This window comes from Megalops cyprinoides, chromosome 3 (assembly GCF_013368585.1).
Source record: "Megalops cyprinoides isolate fMegCyp1 chromosome 3, fMegCyp1.pri, whole genome shotgun sequence".
Classification (NCBI taxonomy): Eukaryota; Metazoa; Chordata; class Actinopteri; order Elopiformes; family Megalopidae; genus Megalops; species Megalops cyprinoides.
Window position 1 is genome coordinate 44,551,474 of NC_050585.1, and position 13,062 is coordinate 44,564,535.

At 44.9% G+C, this 13,062-nt stretch overlaps 1 protein-coding gene across 1 annotated transcript in view; it reads right to left on the reverse strand.

Annotated features, from left to right (window-relative positions):
* The window catches only part of stk10 (serine/threonine kinase 10), a 40,954-nt gene that overhangs the window by 24,300 nt on the left and 3,592 nt on the right, over positions 1-13,062 (reverse strand). Inside the window, exon 2 of the mRNA XM_036524813.1 lies at positions 6,981-7,145. Coding sequence (XP_036380706.1) covers positions 6,981-7,145 — 165 coding nt within the window. The remainder of the gene's footprint in view (positions 1-6,980; positions 7,146-13,062) is intronic.

Consider the following 13,062-nt stretch of genomic DNA (forward strand, 5'->3'; position numbering starts at 1 on the left):
GAAGTGAAAAATGCTGAAAAATAATGTAAAAGCTATCCAGGAAGAAGCCACTCGCTGTTGGAGAGGAATTCAATTGAGTCACTCCTACATACATTTTTTTTCTCCCTTTGCTAAATTCCTGGCATATTCCAGATGTCACAGGCATTGGTGCTGTCTGCCAAGGGAACGCGACCCAGCAGGTCCAACCGCATGCACGCGGCGGTGCGTGTGGGCTAGTGCCTGGTGACACATGCATTGGTGACATTTCTTCAGCGGCTGCATTCGCAGCATTCGGTTGACGACCACAGAAAGGCTTTCATTCCTGGGTGAACACTGTACCACACGATATCCTGCACATGTTCAGTGAATCTTTACCCCGGACTATACATTTTCACTTTACCAAGGAGGCCACCGGGTGTCAAAGTCGATCATGGGAATACCATAAAAGTCCCGCCCCCATGCCAATCGTGTTATTTCCCCATAACTTCTAGATGATGATTAAGCCATGGCATATAAATAGAGCAAATCACAACAGTTGCACTGCCACTGCCAACTAAATGCATGGAGTGCAGTTTCTGTTGGAAATCCACACACAGGGCAATTGTTGCCTTGGGGGAATTTATCTTAACCAGTGCTGTATCAATCATTCCTTCTCGTGTGCTTGTGGTCTTTATGTGGTCAAATAAATATACAACATAAAATATATGTATTTTGTATATTTTAACTGAAAAAACAAGCCAGAAGGCCATCACACTGCATGCCTTCCATATAGCAGTTTAGATCCTGGCGTCTAGATTAATACAACGTTTCAGCGACTGATCCTAAAGACATCAACCCCTTTATACAAACAATTATGAGAGGATAAGCATTGCTGCAATGAAACAAGATTGGCAGGGGAAAAAAAATTTAGACTACTGCTTGCTGAAAGGTCTAGCAAAGCAAACTACACAATATGGGTAAACTCCCACCAACACCAAATGGGTGTGCTTTTCAAAAATAAGCACGATGCACTGACACAATTTAGAAGGCATTATTTTGTCATAAACCATAGACAGGTATCCTATGATTATGAAAATTACAATTAAAAGCATAATACACATGGTGGTTCATGGCAGTTCATCAAGAAGCAAGATGGCAGATAACAGCTGACATCAGACACAACTTGGAAATCATCAAATTGTCAGACGATCTTCCAAAATCAACCATAATTCAATACAGTTGATGCAATTAACCCTCTGAGGGTAAGTCATTCTCCTGAGGATTTTTTCATCTTCCAAAATGACTGCACACAATAAGAACTAACTGCAACACAGCTGTCTATACACGTAATATTTCAGTGGTCTTAGAAATTACATCATACCAAGGGCAAAAGAGCAATTTTCCTTTGGTAGATGATTTGGATTTCTCTAGCCTTGCAGAATACATTGAAACCTTGCTTGAATGCTATCTCCCAGGCTTTGCAAAAAATAAAACAAGGGAGCTTGAAGTGCAGATCATTTTAATTGTGCTCATTTTAGGCTAAAAGCATACTCAGTAGTATACCTTATACCGTTTCAGTTTCACTGCAATCACCTGCATAGTCTTGACAATAGGAGAAAGACAAAACTATGGGGCAGCTATCAGGGAATGTGACTTTTCATTTTCCCTACAAAAGAAAAACTTCCGAATCAACAGATAAGCTTGTGCACATATCTGAAAACAGCATCAGCCTAGCATATCTCTTACCAGTGCAGCCATACCCCTCTCAGCCCTACAATGCAGGAGATTTGAGCTGAAATCTAATCTTTAACAGATGACTAAACAAACAAAAAGACACTTGTCATTTCTTTAAGATACACGCATGTCACTTGAATTCATCAGCCATCATTCTTATCGGACTAGCTTTCACATCTGAATGCATGAGTCTGTGCTTTGATGTTGGGTGTGTTCCGTCTCTGCCTTTGATGTGACCATGTAAATGCAGTGTTAAGGAACCTGGCTTGTAACTAAAGGTTTCAGGTTTGATTCCACGCTCCTTTGGCATACTCCTTTGGTGCCCTTGAGCAAGATACTGAACCTGAAATGCCTGCTGCGTATATGTAATCATGTAAATATGCAAGCAAGTAGCCCAGTCTGTAGCTGATGTGCATGACACTTAAGTGTAGCCTGCACACGTGACCATGGAAAAGGGCATTTGGTAGGCGAATAAATAATGTACAGTGTAATATATGAGAGTAGCAGCAGAGACAATATGCAGCCCCTTCACCATATGGTGGAGAGAACAGCTTCTGATAAAGTTACTGAGTTAAGAGGATAAGGGCTGACTGACACATACAACACTGCGAGAGAGGAGAATTTCTCTGTTCTGGCAGGAAGGCAGATCCTCAGCTGGCATCCTCCTTCTGTTTAAATCATCTGGCACCGGCAGAAAACAACATGTTACGTTCTTCAGGTTTAAGTCCCATCTTCTTGTCAAGAGGCAACAGACACCGAGGCTGAATTATACACATAAAATATGGCTCTCATATGAGAATCTGCCAGTGCGCCCGGAGGAAAAGTGAACTACATTAACAGGTGTGGATGGAAAAATAAAAAACAGCTATGCACTGTATAATCCCGTCTCCGCCTTTGCACACCTGTTGATATTGTTCAGTTTTACTACAGAAGTACTGGCATATTCCCTGACGTGTGCTCCTTATATTAACAGAATGCCTTTATTATGCTCAATTGTTTTGTTGAATACGCTGGATCAGGACATTAAGAGTAAATAATTTTAAGAACCATCAGGCTATGATACTAGTGACAAATGAGGAGTGGCATAAAATCTAAGCACAATGGTGTTTTTCGCTTACCTTCCAGTAACCTTTCAGCTTTCTTGAACAAGTATTACATTCATTTAAATTCTTACAAACAGCACAAATTACACACTGAAATAAACAAATATTGCGGAGGAGTCAAAAATTTAAAGGGCAAGGCACCATAACAAACAGAATGAACGCCCCCACCCAGAGAGGTGCCCTCAATATCATGTTCTTAACAACCGGGTAAAATAATACTAAATTACAAATACACATCATGTAAATAACAAAAAACATAATGGTCCACTCAAAATGAATGCATGTTCTAATGTCCATGTCTATAGAGATACACAACAGCAATAAAGGCCTTGTGTTTCTCAGCTGCTTCCCTCTCCACAGCATGAGTGGGTTGAAGAATGCACTGCCCAGCAGCGGACAGAGGGGGGGTTTCTGAGCAAAGCGGCCTGTCGGTTATTCAACGCAGACAGGCATTGACACTGCACCAGCTCTGACTAACATGGCTGTCAGCTAGACTTGTCTCCGTGGTTACTCCGCCTTGGTCATCCCCCAGGCGCTGACGCCCAAACGGCCTCTTTTTGGATTACTTTCCTTGGATCTCATTCAGTTATTTGCTTTGCACACACCCCAAAAAGTAAACCTTATGACATCGAGTAACACTAACGGGCAACCGTGAGGGCTCAAATCCCCGGCCTTTCGTTTTGGACCAGGTCTTAAACAAATATATCACCCAGACATCGGAGAAGCCAAATTGCTTGTGAAAGCTAAAAATGACTTTATGTATGAACAGTGCTAGATTGTTTTTGAGTAACGCAAAAAAAAAAAGGGGGGGGGGGGGGGGGGGGTCACCTAGAAAGAGTAAATTCAGACCCACCCAGGACACAGCCCCTTCAGGAAATGTGAGGTTTGAGAGCCGTAGGTGTGTTTTCACAAGCTGCCCTTTATCCAAACACAGTCAGCTGTCATGTCCTAGCACCCAGGGTCTCACAGTGAGGAAATTTACCTTTCGCACTGTGGAATCCCAGCTATGTTTGCTGGGCCGCCTGCAGGACCTAGGCCTGGAGGAGAATGGAAGCAAGCGCTAACATATTCATGCTGGTGGCTCCAGTTGGATAAATAAAACTCCATTCACTCAGGGCCAGTTAGCCCGGTTTTTCCTGGCTGGACGAAACCTGGACACATGACGCAGAACAGGGCTTTACTCTCAGAACTGCTCCCTCTCCCCCACATCGACCCGGTCAATTGCACAACCATTCAGAGATAAATTGATGAGTACTTCAAAGCGGAATGTCCTTCTGATCGACAGAAACAGTAAGTTACATAATACACTGTTAACCCTTTCCACTGCATTGTGGACTTCAGTTCCATTAACACTGAACGCTGAAGACCCACCTCTTCAGACTGCATTTCAGTTCCACCTAATTCCCTTCCCCCAACACATGCTACTTCTATTTCTTGCTGTTTATTTTACGTGTAGTATTGCAATGCCTTTTGGAATCTTTGATCTAGTGACTGATGTATGGCAGTATACTTGGCGTACCTTCTCTAGTCAAGCTGCACAAGTTAACTTAAGGTAGGGCTTGATTAGTGTTAAGATGACACTCACTGGTCTGGGAGTGTCGTTAGCCTGGTCTGACACTGTTGCTCATTCAACTTGAATGGATACTCTTATGTTCTATTGTGATGGACGTCACTCTGGATAAGAGCATCTGCTAAATAAATGTAATGTAATGTAACGTAACATAATCAAGATCAAGCTGGATTAACGGAAATATAAATGTTGCCACATAAAAATAACAATGGGATATTTCAAAGTTTTAAAATGTGAATAGTCCCATATTCACTCTAACCACCATGGTGCGGTCTTCCATTTTGCAGATCAAAATTAAAAGCTGTTCTACATGAATTACAAATGTACCTACAAATCAGGTCCATGTTTACCCAAAGACTTTGGCAGTAGTTGGGCAAACATTGGAAGAACTGTGATACTTGCTTAGATGTGTTACTCAAAGTTAAGAACACATGGTGTGCATTCCCAAGAACATGATAACAGAAATATTTTGTTTATAATGTAGTCACATTGGGTAACATTAAGCAAGTCATCTTACTATTCAAGCCTGTTATTTTCATATGACATCAGATGAAAAAAATGAAGTGATGCTGTAGCCTTGATTACTGCATGCATGATAGGTCTGTCTCACAGTATAGAGGTCCATGGCTTTTAATCACGGCCACTGATGCTCTAATACCACATACAGTGACTTCTACATGTGAATAATGATATAATCATTAACTTCACACATATTTTAGAGCAATTCTGCACATCTTGTACATCATCACTTCATATTTGTAGACATTTGTTGTTACTAGCAATCATAAATGAGACTACTACCATATAAACTGTGAATGTCTATAACCTGCATAAGATCTTTTTTGGCTCAATGACACATTCCTGCTTTTAGCAAAAATGGCCCTTCTGACATGTAGAAAGGTCTACACTAACACCCAGGTGTACTGACTAATTCGAGTTCAATATTACTGAATTTCAAGGGTACAACAGCACCATGTTGACAGACTGAGGTGATAAAATCCAATTTTCTGTGGAAACCATTGGGCACAGTTCATGGTTTAAACAAAATACCCAGGAAGCTTAGCTGAGAAAATGCTAATTATGATTAGTTATAATGGAATACAAACTTCCATTTGTGTGCATACAGCTATGCATGCATCTCACATATATGATTTATACCAATGAGTGTCCATTTGTAATACCTTAGACACCACATTATGTAATGCCTAAATCTACAGTGCACTGCTTAATGGCCAGGTTGCCAATGACTGTATATTATTTTGAAAAGGGCAGGTTGGGAGTTGCACCCCTGCAGTGTTAGGAATTTGGGGCTGAAAGGCTTTTAGATTACATTTTGTTGTTCCAAATAATTTACCATGAAATATCAGCATAGCCAAGTAAGGACGCTCATGCTTGCTTTGGCAATAAATCAGTGAGTGAACGTAGTCGAGAAGCAAGATTAAGCTGACTCTAAAATCTGCTCTTCCACAAAGCCAGAGGAAAGTGTATGGTATTCAGCCATTAATGCAAAAAGGGAGGACAAATCAAGAATGCAAGATTGAGAATGCTGACTGATCAGAGGTCAAATCCATTCTGCTTGAAATCATAGCCTCAATCACATAATCAACCGTACTCACACTGCCTGACCCAGCAGTTTAAAAAAAAAAGGATTACTGAAACTCTGCACCTTCTCTGGGACAAAGCTTTGGCTCTCCTAGCAGATGAACAATATTTAGAAAGTTCCTTAAAGTTTCCCAGAGAAAAGGATCCCTTTACACATAAACTTTAGCATAGTTTCTTGCATTGCCAGTGCTTTCTGATTCCCCTTAAGCATTGCTGCTGTAAATTAGTCCCATTTCTGATCAGGTGAAATTACAGACATTGCTGAAATATTGTTTTTAGCCTGACAACCTGATCCGTATAATCATATACAGCAGAGGAAAGTGAAATTCCACCGCTACATGTTAAAGGGCTTTAATGCATTATGAAACGTCTGCATTTAATGCGTTCAACATGCGTGAAGTGTTCCTCATTTGAAAGTGCTGATGCTCGGATGCCTGGCTTCTGAACAGAAGCAAGACACGGTGTAGCAGTGGGTCACTGCAGTGCAGGCACTCTGGGGCTGCAGAAAGGAAACATGTGGTCTGTTTCCACGGCCACGCACCCTGCTACACAACCGCACCCAACATGCGAGTTCGAACCCTCATTCCTGACTAGAAGACCACTAGAACGCGTGTCAGCAATAGCTACACTGAATGCTGTGACACGTGGATGACAGGCACTCATGATGCAAACGTGGCTCGGCCAGGTTAACACACGCATGAAATCTAGATCTAGTGACTGTGATGTATGGTGATATACTTGGCTTCGCTTGTCTAGTCAGTTTTAAGACATTAACTTGTGGTAGAGCTTGAATAGTACTACACTCACCCTCACTGGTTTGGGAATGTTGTTAGTCTGTTGCTCATTCAACTTGAATGTATACACATCTATTCTTTTGTGATGGAAGTCACTCGGGATAAGAGCATCTGCTAAATGATTTTATTGTAATGTAATGTAAAGAAATGCCAACATGGTCAGAGCCAGCAAGTCCCTTTAGGAAGAGAAGACACAGTGGTGTTTGCCCTAATGCTTACCCAAAGCTTGTTGTCATAATAGAAGGCATCCAGCAGCTTGACAATGTACTGGTGGTCACATGACGCGAGGATGTCAATCTCCACCATGTAGTCCTCCAGCTCCTCTTCACTCTTCGTCTCAATCACCTTGGCAGCTGCCAGCGCTCCTGTTTCTTTGTTTTTAGCCTGAAAAACAATCAGTATGTCAGATTTTTTTTTGTCGTGTCTGGAATCTCAGTACGTTCAGTTGACCATGGAACTGCATGAAAGCTGGTGCTGTGAACAGCAACAGTGTGTGCCAGGGTGCTTTGATTCACTACTGATACTACTGATAAGAAAGACCTTAACTGGGGCCTTCTGATGTGCTGGCCAAGTGTTTTCAGACACCTACGGAGGAGATGAAGAAACATGCAGCGCCATATCGGCCACAAAAACGAGGCTGAGTATCAGGCAGAGCCTGTGGAAAAAGCCCTGGGCTGGGTTAACTGGCGCTTTTGTGCTTCTGTCAACAGGCTTTTTAATACGATCTCCAGCTCGGCGATCGCAGACGGCACGCTACCAGAAATGAACCCACTCTCTATCTCTCTCTGTGCGTGCCATGTAGCCACAGCTGACAGACGGCATCTTTGTGCTGTGACTGGAGGGGGCACGGTGCGAGGCTGAATGGCTGTCGAGATAAAGCACGGCACGCCGTGACAGAAAATAAGGCAAGATGCTAAATTCAAGCCACTGGGCCTCGCTTCGCCGACAGGAAGTACAGGCCCTGGTTCTGGGAGCGAGGCTCATCTCGGCACGGCTGTTCTCTGGCCTGCGCTCTTCATGTGCTTGGTTGTGCAATGTCCTCCATCAGGCCCTGAAGGTGGGGCCACAGGCTTGTGGTTAGCTGAGGGTGTTCAAAAGGAAATTACAGTTGTGACAGCCACCCTGTTTCAAAGATCACTTCTGTTTTCTCAGCTACAGTAAACCGTGCAAAGAGGCCGGTGGAATTTAAAAATCGCTGTAGAGAGAAATCCAGCAGCCACTCTACAAAACCATAACATATGAGCGCGAACATATTAAACGAGAGAGCCATGTCCGAAAGTAAAATAACCTCTGTAAGAAATGTGAAAACATACCAGGCTGCTTTCGTTTAAAACACATTATATCCAACCAGCTGTGACTGTCTAGCCCCTTTCCCTGTGGCAAGTAGGACTCTGCCCATGGGAACGACCCCCATCAAAACCCGAACCAAGCTGAAAAACCTCTTGCAAACACAGGCATCTAATTAACATCTTGCTTAACCGCATTTTAAAAGCACAACAGGAAAGGAAACTCCACACCCAGTCAGACTAGAGGAGGAACCTCAACTTACACTACAGTGAGACACATTTATAGAAGCCTTGAGATTACATGAGCAACTTCAACTAACACTACAGCGAAATACATTTACAGAAACCTTGAGATTAGACAAAAAAATGCAGTGGTTTAAACATAATTACAGATGGCCTGATGTTCATGTCCTGTCATATCTGAACAATAATTACCAAAACAGGGCAAGTAAATCACTGGTAAAGGCTTAACAGGACATAGGACACCCAGCTCTTTCTCACAGCTCTAAATATGTAGAAGAAATGTTGGTGTCTTCTCGGAATGGTTAAAAGACAGCGCAGAAGTAAGTACATCAGGCCACAGGCCACAGTTCACCCAAGTATATCATCTGTAAGAAAATAGATGTTGTATCTACAGGAAAGGGAGGAGGGGAAAGAATGAGAGAGAGATGGTGTGGGTGAGACAAGGGTGAAAGAGAAAGAGAGGCGAGAAAAAGGGTGAGAGAGAAGGATAAAATCTAGAATCTTGAAACTTTGAATCTTGAGACAGACAGAGAGAGAGAGAGAGAGATGGAAAGAGAGAGGGGGAGGGAAAGAGAATGAGAGGGGAAGACAGAGAGATAGACAGTGAGAAGGTGAGAAAAGAGGGCGGGGGAGAGAGACTGACACAAAGAAAGGTTGGTGGACAGGGTTAGAGAAGGGTGTAGGAAAGGAGGAGACAGGGACAGAGTCTGAGAAGGACAGAGATGGAAAGAGAGAGAGTGGGTGAAGGGGGGACAGAGAGAGAGAAAGAGAAAGAGGGGGAGACTGCGAGAGACAGAATGCCCTATCAACCATACTGTGACCTGCAGATTCGCCTCAGACTAAACAGGCTGGTGGGGTCCAGCGTCTGAAGGCCCTGTGGGAAAACATCTGGATAAACAGTGCAAGCCACGCATGTGCAGGGAGGCGAGCCTCTTCCCTCCATCAAGGTCTGCCTGTATTGAGCATCAGGACCGACAGATTGAGGCTCTGCCACTGTCACTGGCACCGGAGAGAGGTGCCGACCGCACGCGCTCAGCAGCAGGGGCCTCAAAGCGAACTCGGCCGTGAACGAGATCTCTGAACGCACAGAACCGCACCCACCTTCAGAGGCTGCAATAACAGCTCGGGGGGGGGCTCACGGCCCTGCGGAAATCCCCGCTCCGCGGCGACGGTTTGTGCATTCTGCTCGAAACCCCCACTGCTCTCTCCTGTGCTAGATGCCTCTCTTTCGCTTTTTCAGGGCCCTAGGGAGGATCTCGTGGTCCTCCAACTTTACTAGGAGGCTGAATCGTTTCCAGCCATGCCTGGCTGGATGTTTCTAAAGCTGTCCTACATCGGTCTGGGACCCAGAAGGAATGGGGCACAAGAATGTGCTTCTGGGGATCGTGTCAGATGCTGGAGGACTCAACATCTTCTGATCTCTCCACAGGAGGACCACAGATCGTGTACAGGAAATGACACAGAAATGCCTCATTGTTCCCACAAGAGACCGAAGATTTCCTGGATGACATAAAAGCCCTGGATTCTTCACTGGCGAGAAGCTGCCATCTAATTACACAAACCTAATTATACAAGTATAAACAGGCCCCCACAAACTCCCAAAGCAGTTCTGAGTGAGGGCAGAGAGAGCACTTAGCTCTGCTCTAACCCAATCACCCCTCCATAAGAACAGGGCCACTCAATTTCTATTTCCTCCAATGGGACCCATGCGTCATAATGTAAGCCCGGCCACATCTGTAGAGCTATTATCTCTCCCTTATGGGAACACACCATCAGCTGACATTAGATAGCATCCACTTCCTGTTTAAAAAAAACACTGCCAGACAGCAAAGCAGAAAGCTGAAGGCTGTAAATAGTGAATCAGCTATTCTTGCCGCCGCTTGTTAACTGCTCGCTAACAAGGTTCCCAAACGCTTACGGGGTGATCTTTCCAACTGAGTGAATGAGCTGAGAGTACAGCCCAGGATCCCATTAGAGCTGGTTTACTGAGGCAGCTCATGAGACCAAACGGAAGCACTTTTGACTCCTGAGGGCAGGGCTGGCTCCAGGGCAAGCACCAGGAGGGCAAATCAATAGTGCCAGACAACATGTGTTTTGACAGCACACACACGCATGGGTGCAGACACGCACACGCATGCACACGCACATACAGAGACACACACACATACACACGCACACACGCACGCACGCACGCAAACACACACGCACACACAAAAAAATGCACACAAATATGCAAACACACACCACACGCAAACACACAGAAGCCGTTTAGCTAGCGCCAGCAACTTTAACCGGTATCAATCGAACAGAGACTAACCAGTGGGAGCTTGTAAAATGTAAATACCTGCAATTTATCACCACTATCTTGGCTGAATGGCATGCTCAGACCCCTTCAGTCTGACATGACCGTTATGTTTACTCAAGGGCTTCAGGTGCCACCAGTATTACACCCTTATGTAATGGTCTAATTGTAGCAGAGTAAAGGAAGCTCTGATATCTATGTGGGACATCTGATGTTAGACTACAAGTGTAGAGTTGAGGCAGGACATATACAGAACACTTAATTTTGGATTCTCTTAATTTTTCATGCCAGCAGTGCCACTTCAAAAATTTAATTTTATATTACTTTATATTACTATATTGCCAAATAGCTACTGAACACATATGGGCTGGTGGATAGAGGGAAGCATGTAAAGAGAGAAGAGATCTCCTAAAACAGGGTTTATCTCCATCCCACGTGCAGCTGGGCACGTCTGACTTCTTTACATCACTTTCCCTGACTGGCCTTCCACCTTGTGTAACACAGACAGTCGGCAGCATTTGCCAAAGTCAATTAAGGTGGAAGGGAATTACAGGGGATCTAAGGGAGGTTAATTTAAGGAAGGTGAAGAGGAAGGAGGATTATGTTAATTACACCCTCACTGAGGCAGCCAGGGGATTTGATCCCACAACGTACCACTGATGACACCTCGGCGACCGTTCTCAGGGCGTTCCCGAGTCTGCTGTTCCTCCAGGAGCTTTCACTCCTTCACAGACCGTGCATCATTCCAACATCTGTTTGTAGCTCCATGTTTTTTTTTTAACAGGGATCTTTTGATCTTCCATAATTGCAGACATCTAAGAAGCTTTAAGATTTTTCCACAGGAGTGAAAGCAGGGCGTGAACTGCTTCAAGCGCCACTGACAGGAGATGAATTCCCCTTCTATTTGAGGCACAACCCTGAAAGCCAGGCTTCTGGGCCTTGCCTTGTTCATTTGGGAGAGAGGTGCCTTGTTTTCGTACTCATCGGGGTTCTGAAACAGCCCAGCTCCTGTGCGGCTCCCACTGATAGTAGTTAAGCGTTACAAAAGGTCACAGTTCAAATAAAGGGTGACTCTGGTGTAAGGAAAAAAGTGCTACATCCGCAGTAAGATCACGAGGCTCGCTACCCCGCCCTGCGTCTCAGTTTCTGGGTCACTGGGGCTGCCAGAGCATCTTGAAAGGAGGTGACGCTCGACTCCACGCTCTCCGCTCCCCGTAGCGGGGCACAGGGGCGGGTCGCCTGGCCGCGCGGAGCCCTGCATCCTGCCCACGCCCACAGCGAGCCACTCTTATCACACGCACCCTTTGCGCGACTGGGGGGCCTAGATTAGCAGCCTGCGCCCTTGTCAAGAACATCTGATTTCACCAAAAGGCCCTCTTCTGTCCTCTCAGAAGCAGCAGCCATTCGGCAGGGAGCTGCACTCGGGGCCTGTGAGGCAAGCCCTTTCCACAACACGTGTGCCGTTAATAATTTAAAGAGCGCCTGAGCCCTTGTACTTCACAGATGAGCTGCTGGTGAAAAGAACAATAAACAGCCGGCAGCACTGGGTCAAGCTGACCTGACGGTCTATTCACTGTACTGCAATAACAACAAATTGAGCTTTCTAGTAGTTTCTAGTAGTAACAACAACAACAAAATTTGATAAGAGTGTAACAATAGTCGTAACATCAGTAAACAACAGTAATAATTTGTCATTATTAGTAGTAACAGCAAATGTCACACTAAAAAGCGCACTAATAGTGCTAATGGTCAGGCCCCATTCCTTTGGTGAAGTCTAGGGTTAACCTCAAGAATCCAGGCACACTTTAAAAATAATTACAGCGGGCTCCCAGTTCTTAGACACATTTACACCGGGATACAGTTTCTCCTGGTACTTTAAATACTGCTGTGTGACACCGACGGCGCATTCGTACCATCTGGTGACAAAACCGTAGCCTGAGAGCGACGCTGCCATGCCACCTGAAACCGTATCCCATCATGCCCCGCTGCGCCTGCACAAGCCGTCGGGCATGACACACTGAACTGGAGAAACCCTGCTTTCTGCAACACACCAGTGTGAGTGAAATAAGAACACACAGTCATTAACTGGCATTAAAAAAGGCTCGCCTTATCTCTTCGGAGAACTTGAGTGGACCGATGGACTGAGAAACTCCCTGGACTGATTTAACGCCCCTCGATACTAGCACTACTTTTTCTGTGGTTGTGAACATTGCGACACAGATGATTTTGTATTGCTTCTGCTGTTCGTGCTCACTTACTCAAGTCGCTCTGGATAAGAGTGTCTGGTAAATGACAAAACTGACATGGTGAGGGCATGCCTGACCTCATTTTAAGGCTGTTGGCAGACTCATTTGGCCTTGCTTGTGTGACGCGGCCCGGAGATGCTTCCTATGAGCTGACGTGAGAGAGGTCTCTGTGTGGATCCGAGGGAAGGCCTCCCCCTCACTCCTACCCGCAGCCTTCCCCTCCG